Below are 22,590 nucleotides of genomic sequence, written 5' to 3' on the forward strand. Positions count from 1 at the left end.
CACATGATTGACAACTGACGAAAATGGAATGCTGTGTGATAAATATGTACAAGTGTTTCAGGGACACGTTCTCGGATAGCACTTTCAGCATTTCAAAGATGTTTTGTTACCAAAATTAGTCATTTGCATATTCTTTGATGGGAGCTGTGTGATAAATATGTACAAATGTTTCAGGAACAGGTTCTTTGATAGCACTTATAGCATTTCAAAGATGTTTTCTTAGTATAATGGGTCATCTGCCTGTTCTTTTGTGGGGGAGCAAAGATGAGTTGCTGTTACGGCACAAACAAGGATACGTTGCTCTTCTTACTCTCCTTGTTTTGCATCGTGACTGTTGTTAGTATTTCACATCTGTAGAGTGTTTTATGTTTCTCCAGTAGGGAATACTGATTGTCTAACTTTTCTGTTTTATCTGGAAATAGTTATTTTGTAGTTATGCAATACTTCTGTTGTCATTTTGGACACCTACAAGTATGCCATTCAGGCGTGTCAATCTATGTAGAACTCCCCATCACAGATGAGGACAATCAAGTTATGGTGGATGAGTTTTGTCAACATGGTGCTTTTCTCCCTGGAAAGGAGATGGGGAGATGTGGAACGTTGGATGCAAATATGGCAGCAAATTGTCCAAAATGTGAATGCTGTAATCGGCCATGGCAGGACATACATACAAACAGGTGTGCCACAGGGCCACTGACATGATCACAACTGCACACAGACAAACAGCTGCAGTGAGCTGTGACCAAATGGCTATGAGGGAAGGCCTGTTAGGGAACCTCCACTAACCCCCAATGAACAGTTACTGGCCAATATCCGAGATCCAGACAGCTCCCAGGAAAGTGCAGGACAGCACATACTGGATGTGGGTGCAACACCTTCTGAGACAGCAAGCCCATCCCAAAAGGAGCTTCCAGGTAGGCTTTATCTAAACAGCTGAATATGGTTATATAGTAAAACAATTGAAATAAATAAGTTAATTCTGTGTTGCATGTTTTTTTTTGGGGGGGGGGTACTGAAGATTGCTGCAGTTATAAGCTTAGGTTGAAGTTGCCAGCCACGTTTTTGTTGACATTAAACGAGGCACGTATAAAAAAGTGTAAATGTACTGCTCCCTATGTTACTGTTAATTGTGTTGGTGCTGCCCTTACCTCTTGCTTAACTTCTTCCAGGACCATCTGGACTACAGAGGAGTATCTCATCTCCAGATGGTAAGGCACACATTTTTATGTCAGTACTGCTGAGCAATTTAAAGAAATACTGCAGTGTGTGATGTTGATCTCAGGCCTGTTATGTGCACTGCTGTACTATCTGTATTAGTGACAGCACTACTAGTTTGTTTGTTAGCATATATTGCACTATAGTAGTGCAGGTATTAAATTTATTCCTGTTTCTTGCTTTTTAACATAGGTGATCATGACAGTGGGAGTGTGGGGCCTGTGCCACCTGAAATCAGTGTATCAGCAGACTTTCATGATGATGGTGGCCAAAGTGAGGCACAGTCAGGATTGCATAGGTTTAATCTGACAATGAGGTTGACATACAGCCATCCCCTGTATTTCCATCAGACACAGTTAATAGGCTTAGGCCTAGCCTGTCCAGTGAACCCACAGATATTGGACAGGTGAAGAACAAGGACATTGATTAGGGAAGTGTGGCTACTGTGGCTTTACTGCCTGTTGAGTCTGGCCGTAGCCAAAGTGTGGGAGGTGTCACACAGGAGAATTGATAAGGGTGCTCAGAGGGAGCCTGATGTCCCTCACCTGGTGCAGGTGTCACTTCCTGTGCTACTCGGTGTATATTTAGGGCCATCGTGGAGACACAGGTACATTCCCATAGGTGCTCCACACAAATGCTCAGGTTTGTGGATGTGGCACCATCTGACATGCATGAATACCTCCACCATGTTGCAAATTTACTAGATTGGATGAATGACATGTTGGACTGAGGGATATCTGTGATGGACCAAGGGGTATCTGTCATGGAATGAGCACTGTCTGTGATGGAATGTCTGCTGGGAGGGGGATGGAATCCTCGTGGGCATAGGTCAGCCACATCATCTGCTGTCAGCCAACATGTCTGTGCCCAATCATGTTCCCATAGTACAGTACTTCCACTGTTCCATTAGTGAGTGTCCTGTCCACACCCAGACATGGCAGGCCATGGGGTCATGGTCCTGGGCATCCCCATGAAGGGAGTTCATCCAGCAGACATCTGTCACATGCAGGTAGCAGCCCCACATCTGACCTTGGATGTGAAGGCGCCAGTGCAACTCCTGGCAGAGTCAGTTCTCATGGTCAGGGATGACAACGATGAACTGCCAGCAGTACAATGCAAGGCTCACACCTGTCCAACAGCTGAAGACATAGAGGTAGCAGATGGCATGTCTGTGTTCATGCAAACACTTGCACACCAATTTCACATGGAGGACCCCTACAGACATGCACATACAACACTTACTATTTTGTTTCACTGGTTATTTGTTGTTTTATCCCAATGTCTACCTTCTTCTCCTTCTTACTCACTTACTCTCGTACACTCACACTGACATTTTCTGTCAGCCACGGCTTCCTGTCCCCCCCACCCAATTCCCTGTGCAAGTGATGAGAACTGTGCCATAACCCTGTTTTCTATCTTTTTGATTCAGGGATACAAATGCCATGTCTGATTTTTAGGGTGTGTACCTAACTTTTAGTGCTTAGTATATCCGCATTTGTGTTAAACTACTCACTGTATATTTCATTTATATTGGCCTTGGAAAGTCAGAGAGTTAAGAGCATCAAAATTTCACAACTGTACAGTGAATGCTGGTGTAAAGGCTGTAAAGTCAGGAACTGCAATGTGTATTATCACTTTCTAACGTCTCTGTTTAATGACTTTCCAGGACAAATGTATGGTACACATCATAAGTCACGCCATCATATTCAGATCTCAGGACTGTAGTCAAACCTCATCATAACAGTAACAAAGTATAATGCTCTCTTTTGCATGTACCTCAATGCACACATGCAGCAGCGGGACAGACCACAGGGATTTTTCAGCAAGATAACAAATGGCCTATAAACCATGCCGTGATATAGGTGTATAGATTAAAAGCCATGTCACTGTAATTGGTCTTGTATAGGATGAGGTGACTTCTGCCTGGCCTCCTGGCCAGTATCTGACCATGCCTTGGTGGGACAACTGCATATCCAAACATCTGATATAACTGATGACATCAGCAGTGTCAGCTGAGAATATGGTAATAACAGTGTCCCATACGCTGTGGTAAAAGGTTCTCTGTAATGTAAACAAGAGCGCACACACACACACACACACACACACACACACACACACACACACACACACACACACACACACACACGCGGTTGAGTGCAGTGAGAATAGAACCCTTACCTATTTAAGTACACAGACTACAGAACACAGTACTTAATACAAGTTCCACAGCACAAGTCTGACTTTTGCAAGACTGCAGCTGCACTTACAGTACATGACATGTGTGAGACAAGATGTTGGCAGGCCTGCATAGGTTTATAGCTTCATAGGTTCATACAAGGCTACTACTATAATTGGCCCTAGGTTCATAGGAGGTTACTAGGCTAATGGGCATAGGGGCTTTTCAAGCCTAGCAAAGTTGTACCATTGTTCCCTTATAGACCAAGATATGTAGTCCATATTTGCAAATCCGTGATCAGCAACGATTGCCCCTAGCAGTGACATAGGTGAAACCCCTGAGGTAATTTTACAGTTTTCCATCCAACTGTCCAAGTCGTGCTTAATTATGGTTATTGGGTGGCGCAGTGGTGCAGCAGTTAATGCTGTCGCCTCACAGCAAGAGGTTCTCTGGTTCAATTCTCAGCTGGGGTGCCTTCTGTGTGGAGTTTGCATGTTCTTCCTGCGTTCGCGTGGGTTTCCTCCGGGTACTCCGGTTTCCTCCCACATTCTAAAGACATGCTTCTGGAGCATTTCTACCTGGGCCTCCACTGAAAACAGGATCCGTGGAACCTAGTCGGACATTCCCGGTCAACAAATGTTAAATAAATAACTTATTGACGAGCTCAATCTCACATGAATTGGAAGTTTATTCTATAGCAGGGGCAATCTCTGCAAGACATATCAATCTCTCCAGCATGTCCTGTTGATGTTTCAGACTAGGTTAACGTCCCTACAGCAAGTGAGTCTTATCCCATTTGATTTACAGAAGTACATTTCTATTAAGGCAGGATTCTTGAATGCTCTGTAGGCCAGGCACAAGATGCCTATCAGCAGTCTATCCATTACAGAGTACAGTGACAAGGCCTTTAGTCTGTCCACGCAAGTCATGTCTTGAAGTCCCTGGATTTTCTTGGTGAGAAACCTCTTGGGTCTCTCCATCTGCTGAGAAGTACATGCAAAAGGGAGCACTGTACTCTATTATTGGTTTGATGAGGGATGAGTACAGTGTATTGATAGCATCCTTAGTCTTGGATGCTACGGCCTTATTTAGGAGGTGTGCAATGTAAAACACCTTCCTTACCACTGTAGACACATGATGATCAAAGCTTACATTGTTATCAATCTGCATTCCTGAATTTCTCACCATTGTATTGGAACTTGGGGGGATTATTACTAAGTGTAATTTGCAGGTACCTCTCTGTTGCTGAAAGAAATAATAAACTTAACCAAAAAAGCATGCACTAGGTATGTGTCTTAGGCAACAATTATTTATGTATGGAAGCCCATTTTGTAGTATGCTGACATCATCTGGGGATTCAATTATTGCACACAGTTTGCAGTCATCGGCAAACGTGCTGAGCCACAGGCCATCTGTTATCACCTGAATTTCTGAGAAATAGATTCCAAATAGTAGAAGGCCCAGCACAGACCTTTATGGAACACCACTGGTAACAGGTCTGCTGGTAGAGGTGGAATCCCTGAGTATGACTGTATGCATTCTGTTGGTGAGCCAGTTGGCTACCTGTCTAATGACATATGGGTTAATCCCCAGATGGGCGAGTTTCTCATTGATGCCAGAGTTGGGGATTGTGTAAAAGCCCTTGGCCAAGTCAAGATAGGCAGTATGTACCGATTTGCCTTCATCCAGGGCATACCTGAAGAATTTCACTGGGTTTAACAGGCATGATCTGCCCTTAAAGAAGCCAACGTGGGTTGGGTCAAGAGTTGAAGGTCACCAACATCCTTGTTGAGAAGGTCCAAGACTTACAGACAAGGCTGGTCAGGCTTATTGATCTATAGTTCCTCTCTGTTCAAGGGGAGTATGGTTGCTGTTTTCCACTCTACCAGGATAAAGCCAGTACTTTGATTGTGGTTGAAGAGAGTATCCAGTGGTTCTGCCAACGCTTGCTTTACACCGTTTAGTAAGTAGCCTGAGATATGGTCCCATACAGGCTGTGTTTTTGGCCTTGGCAAGTGCGGTTATGACCTGTTCTTTGGAGATAATAGGTAAAGAACCGGTGACAGGTATGCCTTGGGGTATGATTGCTAGAGACAGGGGTGTGAAATTTTTGCCAAACATGTGTGCTAACAGGTTGGCGATGCCCTCAGGTTTAGCATGACTGATACCATCCACTATGAATTTGGTACAAAACTGGAACTTCCCTTTTACATTACAGGCATACCTAAAGAATCCTTGTGATCATCCTTAGGCTATGGATGTTAATTTAGTTTCATAATTAGCTTTAGAGGACTTTACAAGATGTCTCATTTACTTGTTCAAGCTATGGTGAGTGCTCTTCTGTGGAGAATGCTGATACTGTTCCCTCTAATTCCTGGACATCAGTTTCTTTCTCATGTTAAATGTCCTGCAGGGCAGCTTGTTTTTTCATAAGCAAGTTTTGATCCACTTTGGGATGGCTAAGTGCATACACTTGGTAAACTGTTTATACAGGGCATACACGTACACCTCTGTATAGCAGTCTTTACTGACAGTGTTGGCAGAATGTTTGCAACTATGTATGCCATCATAAAGGAGGCTATAGTTTGCTTTTCTCTTTTTTTTGCCTGCAAACCTTGGTATTTTATGACTTTTGTCTCTGTAAACAAGACAATGTAATCACTGAGTGTAGCAATTTCAATGATCAGTGCTACTTTTGTTATTTTTTTCTGGACTACAATATCTTTTTTTCTTGCACCTATTTTTTGAACTGCTGGTAATGGGTGGTCCCATGTGATAAAGACAATTCTCTACAATACTTTGTGGTTTGTGTTTGCAGTGCTTCTCAACTACAATACTGTACAATACTGTAGCGTTTGCACAATCTCTAATGCAACAGTTTTGCCATATTATTGTGCCTTTCATTATACAGTCCCTCTGCCATGAGTGTATCCCACCCAGTAAAAACATGTGCAATTATTTATTATTCATTTATTTATTTTTATTTTATTTTATTTTTTTAAGAGAACCTGCATTTGTTTGTTTCTTCCACATGTTAACCGGCATGCTTGTACTTCACTATCCTGGTCCACCATTATTAACCTTTCGCCTTTTGGTTTCAATTCACTTTTCAATATCCACTCACTTACTGTGATTTCTATAATGACTTTTCTGCAACAGTAGGAGTTGCGTTTTTATCACCCGGTGGATTTAATCAACTTGCCATTTTTATAACCGTGTAACTTTAAACCGATCTTGAAAAAATTGGGATAGTGAAATAGAAGTAAACAAACAGAATTTTAATTAGCGCTCTCTCCTCCATGTCATTGTTCATGTCACATAAGCAGACTAAAAAAAAAACTGAGTGCATGTACTATGTCACATTTATAAGGCTGAAGTTGGTTTTCTACGTTATATCTTTCATCTAAAACATTTTCAAATAACTTACATTTATATTTTAAATAAATCTTTAAAATATTTCTGTTCTCTGTTACAGTTAAATATTTAGTATCATTTTTCAAAATTAACTTTTCTTGTAAAAATAAACAGAATATCTATTGTACTTTATCTCCATTCTGCTATAATTATCTTTCTTAAGTAAGGAGTATAAGCATAACTTATTTGAATGTCTGTTTCCAATTCCTTTTTAGCAGACAGGAAAGTCTGCATTTTGTCAATATTCAACAAACCTATTGCTTTCTGAATTATACCCACTGTGAAATTTCCATTTTTATTTCTCTTGCAAGGTTTATAACATATATTCTTTATTTGTCTAAATAATACAAAATCTTTAACTTCTCTAAATTTCTCATTAAACTCCTTACATTCTTTTCTTTGCATTCTTTATCAACCAGTTTTAATGACATCATGTTAAATTGAGCAAATATTGTCAATATACGTTATAGCTGTTAATGCATTTTAGATTGATAGTCTTGCAGACTAAGAGCCTAGTATTTACCTGTTTCAATGTTAGCTAATGACCAGTGGTTAGAATTGAGCTCTGTACATTGTGGCTATGAGGTAAAGACCTTAACCATTACATCAAGACTCCCCCCTTTCCTTATTAAGAGTCTTCACTATTATTTAATAGACAGTCAGTGTTCAGTATTGATATAGAATGGGAATATACTGGTTTCATTCAATCTTTATCACTTGTACAAGCAAGTATTACCTCGTCAAAATCCATTATTTCTAGCATTTTTCTCTGTGCATTAAAGACTGCATTAATTGATACAAGTAAAGAACAATTTTGTCAATAAATGCTACATTGAATTTAGCAATAAAGCTGGCCTTTCAAAATGTACATCTAACCTAGCATTCCAGTCACCACCCAGTAAGACTATAAACATTCAGCAATACTATCGAAAAACTTTGGTCTTCTTAAAGCAGGCCCATAAGTCATCATTGCGGGTTAGTAATAATAAACATTAACAGTTGCAATGTTTTTTTTTAATGATTATTGATAATCTAGCTGATTAATCAGTGCCAAAGTTATTATACAATAACTTTGGGCACAAGCATATAGCAACTGCTTCGATTCTTTCCATCATTTAAGTCACCAGCAGCATTCTAGGAAGGCAGTTGAAGGAAGAGTTGTGGAAGATAAAATAGGAAAGTGAAAGGTCGGTAAATTTTCTTGTAATGTATGAATAAAATGGACACTGAGCAGTATAAGCAATGTGAGTTTGATAAACATTCAAAAGTTCGGCCACATCTGCGACGCTGCTCCCACGAATCGTGAACCGCAAAAGTCAAACTGCAAAAAAAAAAAAAAAAAAAAAAAATACGCCAAATTACAAAACCTCGCCCCTTTTTGACCCATGACAGCACTCGTTTTGGCAGTGAAGTGATCTGGGAATGTCGAATTTGACATATTTATGACATTTAGGGTAGTCAACATGACAGAATTCAGCAAAACATTTCGCAGAAACGGACATTCGGAAATGTGTGTTTGCAAACATGAATGTATACCACAAGTTCATATGGTGCATTTGCACTTGTTTTAAGGACTTGCTGAACTTCAAGTTTCTTGCTGCTGGGTTCAGTAGAATGACTTCTGCTTTTAAGTAAGCCATCATTTACAAATACTATTTACAGAGTATACATGGTTATAAGAATCCTGGGCTAAATTCTAATGTAGTGTCAGAGAATTTCCCTTTCTTCCAAGGAAAGGAGACGTAATAAAAACAGATGCCAAAATTTGATACATGCAGAGAGAGCCGGAAAGAAAGAGGAGTTGTGAGAAATGTCTTCTGGATAACAGAGAAGATATGACAAGAAAGACCACCAAGGGAGCAAAACTTATTTCTGACTGTTCTCTGCTGGTTTTCTTCCTTTTTTCTTCAGTACCCTATTGGCTTTTATGGCTTTGTAGGAAAACCATTTCCTTTTGTAGTCTGTGTGTGGCTGAAATTAACTATATTCTTGTTTTGTTTTTTTCAGTGACTCTTTCAGTCTGAAAACTAATATTTTATTAATTTTAGGATCTGTGGAAATTTTAGTGTGATATATTTTTGTGGGTGAATTAGGAGCCTTGAATGTCAAAGGTAATCTGGCATCCACAGATTGACATTTCTTCTTTTTTTTTTCTTTTTTTCCTTTTTATTTTATTACCCAGTTACTTCCAGAGATTCAACTCTCTTGTCTTTGATCTCCAGTTTATATTATTGCTTTTAACTTGCTGAAGACCTTAAACTAAAGATTTTCTAATTTTCATGCCTAACTGGTCTATTGGTGTATAAGTCAATTGTATTTGCTGCTAACTCTTTATTGCAGAAAATACAGTCACAGAAATATATCCAGGCAATCAGAGACGTGCATTAATGATGATGATAAAGCAATGATGAGGATCACAGAAATATATCCAGGCAATCAGAGACATGCATTAATGATGATGATAAAGCAATGATGAGGGTCACAGAAATATATCCAGGCAATCAGAGATGATGATGATAAAGCAATGATGAGGGTCACAGAAATATATCCAGGCAATCAGAGACGTGCATTAATGATGATGATAAAGCAATGATGAGGATCACAGAAATATATCCAGGCAGAGACGTGCATTAATGATGATGATAAAGCAATGATGAGGGTCACAGAAATATATCCAGGCAATCACAGACATGCATTGATGATGATGATAAAGCAATGATGAGGGTCACAGAAATATATCCAGGCAATCAGAGACGTGCATTGATGATGATGATAAAGCAATGATGAGGGTCACAGAAATATATCCAGGCAATCAGAGACGTGCATTAATGATGATGATAAAGCAATGATGAGGGTCACAGAAATATATCCAGGCAATCAGAGACGTGCATTAATGATGATGATAAAGCAATGATGAGGAGTGAGATACTAAAAAAGAGCAGCTTCTGCTTATGCATTCAGCACCGTCGGATATATAATTATCTATGACCAATCAGAGATATAGCAATACCTTGCATATCTACAAGTGAGCTGTAATAACTGAAAAGCCATTCCAGTATTTCATACTTACGTTTTTATCTATAATATACTCTTCTACATAACCACTGGATATTTTTAGATTATTTGAATACATTGTTTGAGAAAAATGAAAATAAACGTAGCATATTAATTAGGAGAGGTGTGCATTATTAATTAGGAGAAGCATTCATTACTGGGAGGACTTAATATAGTTTAGAGGATTATGTTGCCCTTGATCATATTCGGACTACAAAATGTAACACCTCCTCAATATATGACATAATCAAATGAAATGTGTTATTCATGAATTTCTGAGTGGAGACAGTAACCCAAAGGATTCCATGGTCAATGTCAAATTCCTCCTTCTCCGAGGGAGGTTTTATCCATGCTAGATACTGAAAGCTACAAATCTGTAGCCTTCATAAATACTGAAGAACTATCAATATCTAGTTAAATCAATTTACAAAGTTATTAAAAATGTTAATTCAATACAGATTATTTGGTTACTACTTCAAAGATCAAGAATGTATCTTAATTCAATATTACTTTTCATATATAAAGTCAATTTTACCTTTATTAATATATGTAAACATTCAATAGAAACATACAATAACACCTTTTCTTTACACTTAAGATTCATCATTCCACAGCTTCCCCAAGTAATTTTGGCTGAACTCTGTGACAGTAATACTCCTAGAGGGGAGCTTATTCTTACTTTGGTTCATGAAACACAAGAAGTCTTTTCAACTGCTAACAAGGCCAATGGAAGGTAATACATTCTAGCTAAAAAGAAACATCTGTGGCATACAAATTTTCTCACAAGATGCATTTTAATTCTACTTAGCCTGGTAAAATAAAATGACAGATTGCTTTAAAATCCAAGTGAAAGAGAACATTAAATAACATTTGTAATATCCATGACTCTATTAGGAATGCATCAGTTTGTTACAAGTTTTTATACATAATTCAAAGCTCTACCAAGTGATATTCTGTTTGATGCTTAAGTTATCATGCAGCTTTAATGCACACTGATAGAACTGCCCTCAGACTGTTTGTTTTTGTAAGGATACTTATAAAATGGATAACCACAACTACACAAAGGAATTTCAACAGTGTACCTATATTTATTGTCAATGGGACTTGTATCAAATTAAGAAAAGTAATACAAGTCTATCTGAATTACACTTCTTGTTTTAGACAGCCTGTTATTTTGTTTTCATTTCCCTTTGGAAATGTACATTAAAGTAAGAGTTTAATGGAAAAAAAGCCACTGCATAAAGGAGGCCCCTCAACAAAGCTTCATCAATACCAACCTACTACAGTCCTTTAACCGTTTCAAGAATTATTACAACAAGCACACAGCATCAATTACTAAAACAGCTTACTACAGCAAAACTTCTCAGTCTGTCAGCACAGCTTTTGTCCCGGTCATGGTATTAAATACAGCATCTCTGAACTTTTTGTATCAAGTTATAGTAGAACTTAAATGACAACAGCTAAATATGTGTCGTTGTTACAGACTTAAAAGCCCTGAACATCCTTATATCTACATTTACCTAACCCTAAACTCGTACAAAAGCTACTTCACTGAATGCATTCAGATTACATACCCAGATTTCACTCTTCTGGCCTGTACAACTATGTGTGCCCACAGCATCTGTCCTTGGCTACTACTTTGTATTGCATCTGTCACAGACATAGTTAAATTCTGTCATCCAGCTAAAGGCATACAATATGCAGATGACATCCCTTTTTACATTCAACAGCACTACAATAATAAAAATGCACATCATGATGCATTCACCTAAGATAAAAACTGGATTTGTAACCCTCCTGGCCACCAAATCTCAATCCTCATTGTCACAACTCTGCAAACTAAGATAATAATCATACCAAACTGAAAATAGTCTCCAACTTCAAACCGCTACGTTTTCATTTTCACCTCAACTCACATTTGTCCATCACATTAGACACAGCTATATGCAAATTCAATATTAAATCTGTCTTCCCTTATTGTATCAAAAACTTCCCAAAACCAAAATCTAGACTGGGTACGGTCATCACAATTCTGCTCTTCATTAATCTACTAAACTAAACTCCTCCCTCTAGGTAAACTTAAGTGGGTAACCATGGAGCTCCTCTTTTGTATCTAACCACTCTCTTACAATATACCATTTCTTATCGAAAAATGTCTAATAACTTGTTTGAATTTGGAAAAAAAAAAAAAATTACACAGCCTTTAGGGTATCCCACATACCTCTCAACCTGGAAACATCAAAAATCTGGACAAAGGCCCATGAAAAATAGGTACAAATCTGTACAATGATTAACATAAAATTTGCACACATAATTATGAACCCCACCCCTCCAGTAGAATTGTGGGATACCAACATTCAAATGCAAACTGAAGAACAGACAAAATATTATATTAAACAACACAAAATATAGCCAGAAGTTTTTTTGCTATCCAGCAATATATAAAAAAATCAGTTCTGGTACCAGGTGTAAACTGTAGAGAAAACCATCAGACATTAATGCTTTACTACATTTTCCAGCTGCTACCCTAGATGCTCTAACTATCTCAAATAGTCAAACTGTAAGAACAAATAAATACAACAGATGATAGGGTTTATAAAAAAGAATGTGCTACACTGACGGACAGGTTTATGAGCAACTAAGAGACTTACTGGTTCTCAAACAAAACATAAACTGGGAATAGAAGTATAAAATGACTACAGTCTCAACTGAACTGAAGCTGATCAACATAAAACAGTCTGCAGGATACATACAGACACACGCACACACACACACACATATATATATATATGTATCTAGATAGATAGATAGCACTACAACTTACCACACCAGATTACTTTTAACAGGGCCTTCTGCAGCTCATGGCTTATGTCACCAACTACACTATTATTACAGACACATACTGTTCCTTCAGACCAAGCCATGAATGTCACTGATACCCCTCTGCTGTGTCACAAATCACATTAAAAATACTGCATATTTAAAACTCCACATGGCAATACCAAAAGCAGTGCTACACGATGGTTAAGAGATTAGTGGCATAAACTACAGTAAGTGCAGATGTACTAAAGAATTATTTAATACATCAATTATAAACATTATAGAAAGTGATTTATTTTAGTAAAGAAGCAGCTTCATAGAAAAACTGTTTATATGATATAAATACAACTGACTGGCTACTTAAAGTGCTAAAAAACTAAGCCGTACAATGACAGTCTAAAGTTTCAAAATCCCTTCAATAATTATTTAACAAAACCAAAAACAATAAAGAGTTAAGGTAAAGTACTGAAATTCTAAGCATCCATTTTACAATCAGCTTCTACTTTATAGCTAAATGCACTACTGTTACAGCAATACAGGAAACTTACATCTGTATCATACTTAGAACTTTCAGCAAATCACCAGGAGCAATTCCAGAAATAATGAGGAGCATGCATCTTTAAAATATAGTACAATTAACCTGAGGCATCTTCAGATCAAATACATGTGAATTAATTTCTGAAGTAAATGAAGTCTGCAACTGTACTTATTTAAGTGTAGCATAATTTCTGTAAAACTCACCATTTTTGGAAGAGATTAAAGAGGAACAGAGCTAAAATTGGAGTCAAAATCAGTTACAGTTGAGTGGTATGCTGAGAAGCTTACAGGTGGTTACAACAATCACTCAGTGAACAGCCTGAAATATGTAACTACAAAGAAAATCATCTACACACCATTTCTTACCAACAGCTACTTTAACTTCTTTGCCAGTTCTGTTATATTCCTAAACACATTTGTTTCACCTGATGTGAACCCAAAAAAATATGCAAAGAAAGCACTAAACTATACAGCATCCATGGGACCAGACATCCCGGGCTGTGTACTACATGAACTACAAAATGAACTGGCACCTCACCTAAGTGTCATGTTTAATAGCCTCACCTCAGGCTTCGTGTTCACTGAGTGGCACACAGCTACAGTTATCCCACTCCACAAGGGGGGATCCACCTTGGATCCTGGGAACTACCGCCCCATCAGTCTGACGAGCCTGATCTGCAAGCCCATGGAATGTATTATCATGGAATTTATAAACAAAGACATTGGCAACCTTCAAACACTGGACCCCACCAACCTTGGGTTTGTGAAGGGCTGATCTTGTCTCCTGAACCTGACTGACTTCTTTGAATCAGTCTCCAGTGCTGTGAACAAGGTTAAGGCAGTCCAAACAGCCTATCTGGACCTCGCCAAGGCTTCTGACACCATTCCCCACTCTGGAATCATAGATAAACTTAACTAAGCTGGGCATTAATCCCCAAGTCACTCGATGGGTTGCCAACTGGCTTACTGACAGAACCCACACTGTAAAAGTAGCGGACTCCAAATTCAGCTCCAGACAAGTGGAGTACCTCAGGGTTCAGTCCTGGGACCACTCTTGTCTGGCATATACTTCTCTGAAGTACAGGCCAACACTAAGGGACTCTGGCTAACAAAGTTCGCAGATGACTGCAAACTGGGAGCCATTACTGAATCCCCAAATGATGCGGATATTCTACAAAAGGGCCTTACAGAAACAGATGCTTGGTGCCAGAGCCATGGACTCTAGCCCAATGTCAAGATGTATAGTTATCCCCTTTGGGAAAAAACATGTGCCCGTGAATTACCACATAGGTGGCAGTTCACTAAATACAAAAAGTGTGAGGAGACTTAGGGACACAAGTGGACAGTGGTCTCACCTTCGATAACCACATCGCCACAACAGTCAGGAAATCCTTCTAAGTGGCACACCTCATTCACTAAGGGCTTTTCATCCAGAAAAAAGGAGGTCATTGTCCCACTGTACTCGTCCATCATTAGACCCATTATAGAATACAAGGTCTCAACATCTGCAACAACTGGAAAGGCTGCAGAAATACCTCACTAAAAGAATCACAGGCCTAAAGCAGATGCCCTACGCTGTCTAAAAAAAAACTCCAGCTATACTCTGTCGCATATCATCTACTCATAGGCGATCTCTGCCTAACATACAAGGCCATGTCAAACCCAGAGCTGCTGGACATGCTACACTTAAAGAAATCCCAATCCCTCAGAGCCACACGCTCCAGGGATATAAACCTTGTCATCACAATGAACAAAACATGCTGGAGGGATAGGTTCCTGACCCAGAGACTCCCCAGACTCTGGAATAGACTGCCCATACATGTCAAGCAGAGCGCCTCTTTGGCCCTCTTCAAGAGGAACCTTGAAGATTGGATGGGAGATCAGAAATTCACCCCGGAGATCACGTCAGTCGCCCTGCTAGACAGGGGCACCCCGGGGATCACATCAGTTGCCCTGCTAAACAGGGGCCCAGGGAAGTAAATATTGTGGGAATAAATAGCCAAGGAATTCCTATGGCTAGGCTTGTACAGGTCCTAGGGCTGATAGCTTAGTACCATCCTATGAATCTATGAAATCTATGAACTACAACTGAAATACTACATAGACAAGTAAGTAATCACAGTTTTAAAATACTTGCCTTATGAAGACACCCTCGTCTAGTGTAGCCCAGCGAACCTCACAGCAATATCTACAGGATAAAACTTGCTGAGTCCTCCACTGCCAAACTACTCTCTGTATTGTAACAGTCTAAATTTATCATCTTTAGCTATAATATACTATGGTGGTGGTGCTGTGGTAGCATTGTCGCCTCACAGTAAGACGTCCGGTTCGATTCTCAGCTAAAAGCATCTTCTGCGTGAGATATGCGTGAATGGGCGTACCTTCGTTGAAGGCTGTGCGTCAGAGCTGGCAACTCAGCACGTAAAAATCTACTGCCAATCATTAGCGGACCGGAGTTCCGCTGTGGCGACCCCTAACCGGGAAAAGCCGAAAGACACAACAACAACATCCCACTAAGAAAACCTTCTGATCTACCCTTTTGGAGCTGCTGATCATTTTTTTTTTGGTTGTAAGTTTTATTCCATTTATCAAGCTTTATTATTTTTGATTTTCCTGTAACTACTGAAGTTCTGAAATAACATTCATGCCTCTTGTTTCAGCAGGGGCACCTCATGTACAGTCGTTCTTTTAGCTGACTTTCATGTATTTCCAGCCACACTCTAAGCCAAAAGCTTATATTTCTTAGGTTAGCACGTTCAATTTACAAGGCATGTGCTATTGTCAGCCATTTAAATGTAGATTCACCTTTAATTAGACCTAGTGAAGGGATGTTATCAAGGGGCTCAGAACAAAATGTTGTTATGCATACTTTTCCTCAACTCACTATCAGTTTAATTATTTATTTAACATTTGCTTACCAGGAAAAGTCCGATTTGGAGTGAACCAATCTTCAGCGGAGACCTGGGGAGAAATGCTTCAGACAAATGTCTTTGTAATGTGAAAGGAAACCCATATGACTGCAGGGAGGACATGCAGACACCACACAGAAGTCACCCCACTCGAGAATCAAACTGGAGAGCTTATTATTGTGAGGCAACAACGCAAACCGCAACTGCTTTGCCACATCACACACTTCTTAGCATTCTTACTACTAAAGTGAAGTGGATCATCGTGGGCTGTTTGGTTTAAGTGACCAAAATGCATGTAGCTCAGCTACTTGAAAAAAACTTTGTGAGAAAGGAAATTCAGGACAGGATGAGCCATTTTTCTGCTCGTTTACTTATTCCTTTTTAATGTGTGTCCGATACAGGGCATTGTCAGGAAATATGCAGGTGCAGGTCTACTTTACGCTTAAACTAACTGAGGTAAGAGGAACCAGTAATGGAGCGGCACTGGTCAAACATACTTGAAAGAATTTTGCGAAATACTCTTTTTTTTTTTTTTTTTTTTTTTTGCGAAATGGGATAGGCGGCATTTAACAGAAAGTATAAGCAAGTGCAGAGTGACTGGCCAGGAATTAAATGACTTGCACAAAGGAAGGGTTGTGCTTATGTAACTAAAAAATCCTTTTTCGGCAGTAGTCGTCTCTTTGTTGTTTTACACTTGTTAAAAAGCAGTTTTATTACCAGGCTGTGTGTGTATATTGTTGGGGGTTCATTTTCACAATTAACGCAGTGGCGTATATTAACTTTTAAACTGAAATACAGCTAACAGGATGCTGTCAGTAGGTGTCAAGTTCAGAATCAGAGTGATAACGTACTGCAGTGCCCCTGCGCACATGTTAGTGAGTTCTGCACAATTACACCTGATGTCAAATCTGATTGATTGAGCTGAAGCAGGCCTGCAGCCATAAAAAAATTGTAAATAAAGAGAGAAGAAAAAAATCGTGATTTCAAAGGGCCACTCAGAAATTTGTGGCACCTCATTATTTTGCCTCAAAACCGGGAAATTCCAAGGAATTTGGCACGGTTGAGAGGTATGGTATCCCATTCCACCCTGCACACTTCTGACAAATGCCCATCGCGTTTCCTCAGAATTTGAAACCTCTCTGCAACCCAGCACTGCAAGAATCATCATGGTCACTCACACTTTTTCATCACCACTTCAAGACATGGAACAATCTCCTGTTTCATTACAAAATAAATGTAAGTTCCTTTATATATTTCTTAAGGAAACATCTTACCACACTGAGGCATTTTAACTGTAAGTGCTCCCCACCATCCCAGGTGTAACCTACTGAAGTGTAGCTCATACTCTCTCTATTCATGGTAATCTTAACCTTATTCTACGTGCACATCGACTTAGAACAGTCTATGACACTACAGCAAATCAATACTGATAACAGTTCCTGCACAGCTCCAAACACCACTGTCAATACCGGCAAACATACCATTTTCCAAGCAAGATTTCTCCAGTCTGCACATCCGACAACAAAGCTACTTGCTTTTTCTGACGATTTACTATTGAAAAGTGTTATGTACTGTTGCATCACTAAAGAGTAACAAAAAAAAAAAAATCAGTGTAGAACTGCATCACTAATTTCCATCTATTTTTTGGAACTTTTATTTTGTGTTGTACTAATAGATGAGACCAGATGCCTTAATGGTTAAGGTCTTTGTCTCCCATGCACAAGGTTTGATCCTGACCACCGACCAATGCCTGTTTGGAGTTTGCATGCTCTCCCTGTGTCTCCATGGGATTTCTTCCATGTCTGAAAAACATGTTGAGTGTTTCCATCTCAAACTCTTCAATGAATGGACTTGTGGGCACCAACCACTTTGGGCATCTACTGTGGTATGCAGTATCCTCAAGATAGGATAACACAGATCACAGATTGCATACTGTGGCAAGGCTAACCGCTAGATGGTGTAAAATACGACTCTAGGTGATTCGGTCATGTTGACTAATGTCACCAAAAATGGGCATGGGTAGTTACCGGTGATAAGTGGGTACAGGACCCGGCCTACTCTGACCCACACCAGGGACCCTTGCTAACAGTGGGAGGGGTATATGTGCCCCTATTGGCCAGTGTATGCCACCATAAAACCCATCAGCCTTGGGTCAATAAGCTACTGGCTGGCCGGTGTCTAGTTGCCCAGCCTGGGTTACCTGGGATAGCTGTGTTATGAGAAAACTGGATGTAAAACCAACCAACCTGCCAAACATGAACTGAGAATTGATACACAATGTAGGTTCACTGACAGGACGCAGCTTGGAAGTGGATGACATGATGATACAGAGGAGGCTGGACATCCTATATATCCACGAGATGAGATGGTAAGGAAGTGCAGCAAAACCACTTGGGATCCTGACTCTACTACTCAGGTGGGGGACAGGCTAGAAATGGTGTAGGAATTGTGGTAAGAGAGAGGCTTCAGAAGGCAGTGAGGGATATCATCAGAATTAATGTCAGACTCATGGCAATCAGACTCCAGTGTAATGATAGGGTGGTATTCATAATCTCAGCCTGTGTCCCACAGCAGGGTTGGGAAAGTGAGGAAAAGAATGCATTCGGACACCAGGTGCAGGACCTACTAGATAAAGCAGGACAACATGAATTGGTGTTGATAATGGGAGACCTGACTGCACATATCGGGACAGACAGAACAGGATACGAGGACTGGCTGGGTCCTCATATGTGGGGCAACAGGAATAAAGAAGGAGAAACCATTCTAGGCTTCTGTCTGGCAAATGGCTTGAAAGCAGCCAATGCATGGTTCAGAAAGAGAGACAGTCACAACATTACACACCAAGTGCAGCCAACATATAACTCAGGTAGACTTCCCCCTAGTAAGGAAAAGGCACTGGGGTAGAATCCATGATTGCAAAGTCATCCCCAGTGAAACAGTCAGCCCACAGCATAAACCACTAGTTGCTACAATCAGCTGCAGGCAGTGGTCAAAGAAGGCTCTAAAGTCAACAGAGACCAGGCTAAAGACTTGGAAGTTAACTGAAGGCAGTTCAAGGAATTACTCAGGGCTCTAGCACCCCAAGAAGAGGAGAAAATAGGTGGAGTTGAACAGGAATGGCAGTGCCTAAAACAGCATGTGTTAGGACTACAGAAAACATATGTGGCCGAGCCAGGTATGGAAATAAGGTACATAAGGAAAGCTGGTGGTGAAATGCAGAAGTCCAGGAAGTCATTAAAAGAAAGAAGAAGGAGTGCAGGAAGAAGTGGGAGACAGAAAAGACTGACTAGTCTATGAAGGACTATTTGCTGGTTAACAAAGAAGCTAAGAAAGAATTGCAACAGCAGAGAATAGGGCATCAGAGGCACTCTACCAACTTCTGGAAAGAGATTCAGTAAAGGGCACAAAGAAACTATATCAGGTTGCAAGGCAAAGAAAGAAAGAAAGATATAGTCAGACTCCCTTCATTAGGGATGCCAGGAACAAGCTGCTCACCAGTCCACAGGACATCAAAGGCAGATGGAAGGGGTATTTCTAGCAGCTTCTGAATGAACAAAACCCCACAGAAGATTGTACTGCCCCAGAAACAGCCTATGATGAGAGGAGGAGAAGAAGAGCCTACCTAGAAAAAGTAAGAACAGCACTAAGGAAGATGAAGTCAGGAGAAAGCAGCAGGCTCAGATGAGGTCACAGCAGATATGATAAAGGTTCTGGGTGAGATAGGGGAGAAATGGCTCCTGAGGGTACTCATAGCAGTATGGACAGAAAGGCGTATCCCAGATGACTGTAGAATAAGCATACTCGTGCCAGTGTACAAGAATAAAGGGGGCATCCACAACTGTGGGTAGTACAGAGGCATCAAACTCCTACCACACTGCATGGAAGTTCTGGAGAGGGTGATTTATAAATGGATATGCAGAGAAATAGAATGTAAGATGGGAGATGATCAGTTCGGATTCAGATCAGGATGCAGCACAATTGACCCGATATTTGTATTGAGACAGATACTTGAGAAGAAGCTAGAGATGAGGAGAGAGTCCAACTGGGCATTCCTAGACTTTGAGAAAGTATATGACAAGGTCCCAAGAAGGCTGATCTGGGCAGTAAGGTGGTGGTTTGAAGTACCAGAAACATTGCTAGGATTAGTGCAAGCTATGTACAAGGACCCAATGATTCAAGTATGAACAGTGTTCAGCCTCAGAGAGGGGTTCCCAGTAGGAGTGGGTGTACACCAGGGTTCAGCTCTGAGCCCACTGCTGTTCATACTGATGATGGACTACATTAGCAAACATGCTGAAGGGGACAGATCAACAAAGCTGCTCTATGCAGATGATGTGGCAGTACAAGCAGACTCTGAGCTTGAACTTCAGCAAAGGATAGGAAAATGGAATGCAAATCTAAAGGCACATGGGATGAAAATAAGCACAGATAAGATGGTAGTAATGGCAGGAAATTGGGGAAATAAGAAGCTGAGAATAGTGATAGAAGGGAAGATAGTAGAACAGGTAAATAGCTTAAAGTATCTGGGATGGGTGGTTGAAGAGAAGGGTAGTCTGAATGAAGAGGACAAAGCTAGTATCAGAGGGGCTGCAGCCAACTGGCATAGAGTTTGAGGTGTAGTCTAGGACAGAAGAATGCCAAAAAAGCTGAAAAGTAAGGTGTACAAGACAGTGGTGTGACCAGTACTACTGTATGGTACAGAAACTTGGGCAGTAAAGGCAGAACAGCTGAAGAAGCCAAGAGTTGATGGAAATGAAGCACCTGAGAAAGGTGGTAGAATGCACATTGTGGGACAGACCAAGAAATGAGGACATAAGAGCAGATGCCAATGTAGCTCCAATTGCAGAAAAGATCACAGAGAACAGATTACGGTGGTTTGGGCACATGTGTAGAAAAGCAGAAGACAATCTGGTGAGGAAGATTTGGGACAGTCAGGAAGAAGGTAAGATGAAGGGAGGACATTCAGCAAAGAGGTGGATAGATTGTGTGAAAGAAGATCTGCGACAGTCAGGCATGAGTGTTGAAGAAGGCAGGAGTGTGGCACGGAATCGAGAGAGTTGGCAACAGTTAACATGATATCCCGACCCCATGAAAACAAATGGGGAAAAGGGGGCTGATGATGATGGATGTTGTATTAACATGCTGGAGCGCATCTCTTTAAACCTCCATTCACAACGGGCTCTGACTGGCCAACAAAATCAAGAAATAATTAAAAAAAAAAAAAAAAAAAAAATCAACTCTTTTTTTATCTCAACTGTCACATTATTCCACCTTCTAAAACAAAAAGTAAAAGCAGAAATAAAAAAGTATGCTTACTGTTAGCAAACCAACAGGTTCCGGTTGTGTGATCTCCATGTTGCTGTGACTAACGCCCATAATGGCTACAGCATCATTTTCAACAGATTTAACATTTTCTTCCATTATTTTCAGGCTGTCCTCTTCTTTAATCTTGTCCTCCAAGTTGCCATCAGAGTCTGTCACAAGGTAGGTAACGATCTCTTGTTTAATGCACTCAAGATTTCCTTCCATCCATTTTAGAGTATTTGCTTCATCATTCTTCAGCTGCTGGATGAGTTGTTCTTCCTTGTCTAGGAGAAACTGGTGCAATTCTGCAAATTGTTGTTTAATGTATTTCTCCAAATTAAAAACCTCTTCCTAGGAAACAAAAGAATAAAGCAAAATAAGTAAAACAAATAGCTCTGCACTACAGCTTAACTTGTACTTATGCATTTCCCTTAAATAAATAAAATGAACAAATGGCAGCCCATCCATTACATGGTAAAGGCATCCATCTGCAACACTGGTGATCTGGGGATGGACTATTCTCATACCTTTCAACTTTCATGTACAAGAAGTCTGGATAAAGCCAGAAATAATGAGGGGTCAAAGACCCAAAATCAGAGTAAGATTTTAAATATTGGTCTTGCAAAACAAACATTTGACTTAAAATGCACTTTCTGAAGTATTTGAAATATGAACTTCAAATGTCTGTCCTCAATAATTTGTCAGAAAACCATACATTTGATGGAGAACAGACCAAAAATATGAAAAAATTTGGACCTGCTGTGAAATTCTGAATAGTTTGACAGGTAATGCTAAGCGTAGAGTGAGGGGCAACCATCTAAAATGTTCTCCTTTCTGGAGAAGAGGTACTGGGATACATATCAGATACAAAGATGACACCCCCAAACATATAACAAGAGTCACTACAGACTGATGGATGCATATTTAGGTATGTGAAGTCTGAAAGGGAGGAACATGCTGTCAAAAAAAGAGAAGACAGGTGCTTAATGGACTAATATTTAAGGTTCTCTGCTAAAACAGTTTTAGAGCCAGTAAAGTCTACAATGAATCAACCATCTCTTAGCACACTTATCACAAGCAACAGCCCTTCATCGTAGGAGAAGCAACATGCCAGATACAAAACATCAAGTGAGACTACTCCCACTAGCAAAGCCAGTGACT

General features: G+C 40.0%; 1 protein-coding gene across 1 annotated transcript in view; it reads right to left on the bottom strand.

The window, feature by feature from the left end:
* Positions 1 to 22,590, bottom strand: part of LOC122813870 (zinc finger protein 813-like) — a 324,891-nt gene that overhangs the window by 229,976 nt on the left and 72,325 nt on the right. Inside the window, exon 3 of the mRNA XM_044086409.1 lies at positions 21,442 to 21,780. Coding sequence (XP_043942344.1) covers positions 21,442 to 21,780 — 339 coding nt within the window. The remainder of the gene's footprint in view (positions 1 to 21,441; positions 21,781 to 22,590) is intronic.

The sequence above is a fragment of the Protopterus annectens genome, chromosome 10.part0 (genome assembly GCF_019279795.1).
Source record: "Protopterus annectens isolate FY-2018-M chromosome 10.part0, PAN1.0, whole genome shotgun sequence".
NCBI lineage: Eukaryota > Metazoa > Chordata > Ceratodontiformes > Protopteridae > Protopterus > Protopterus annectens.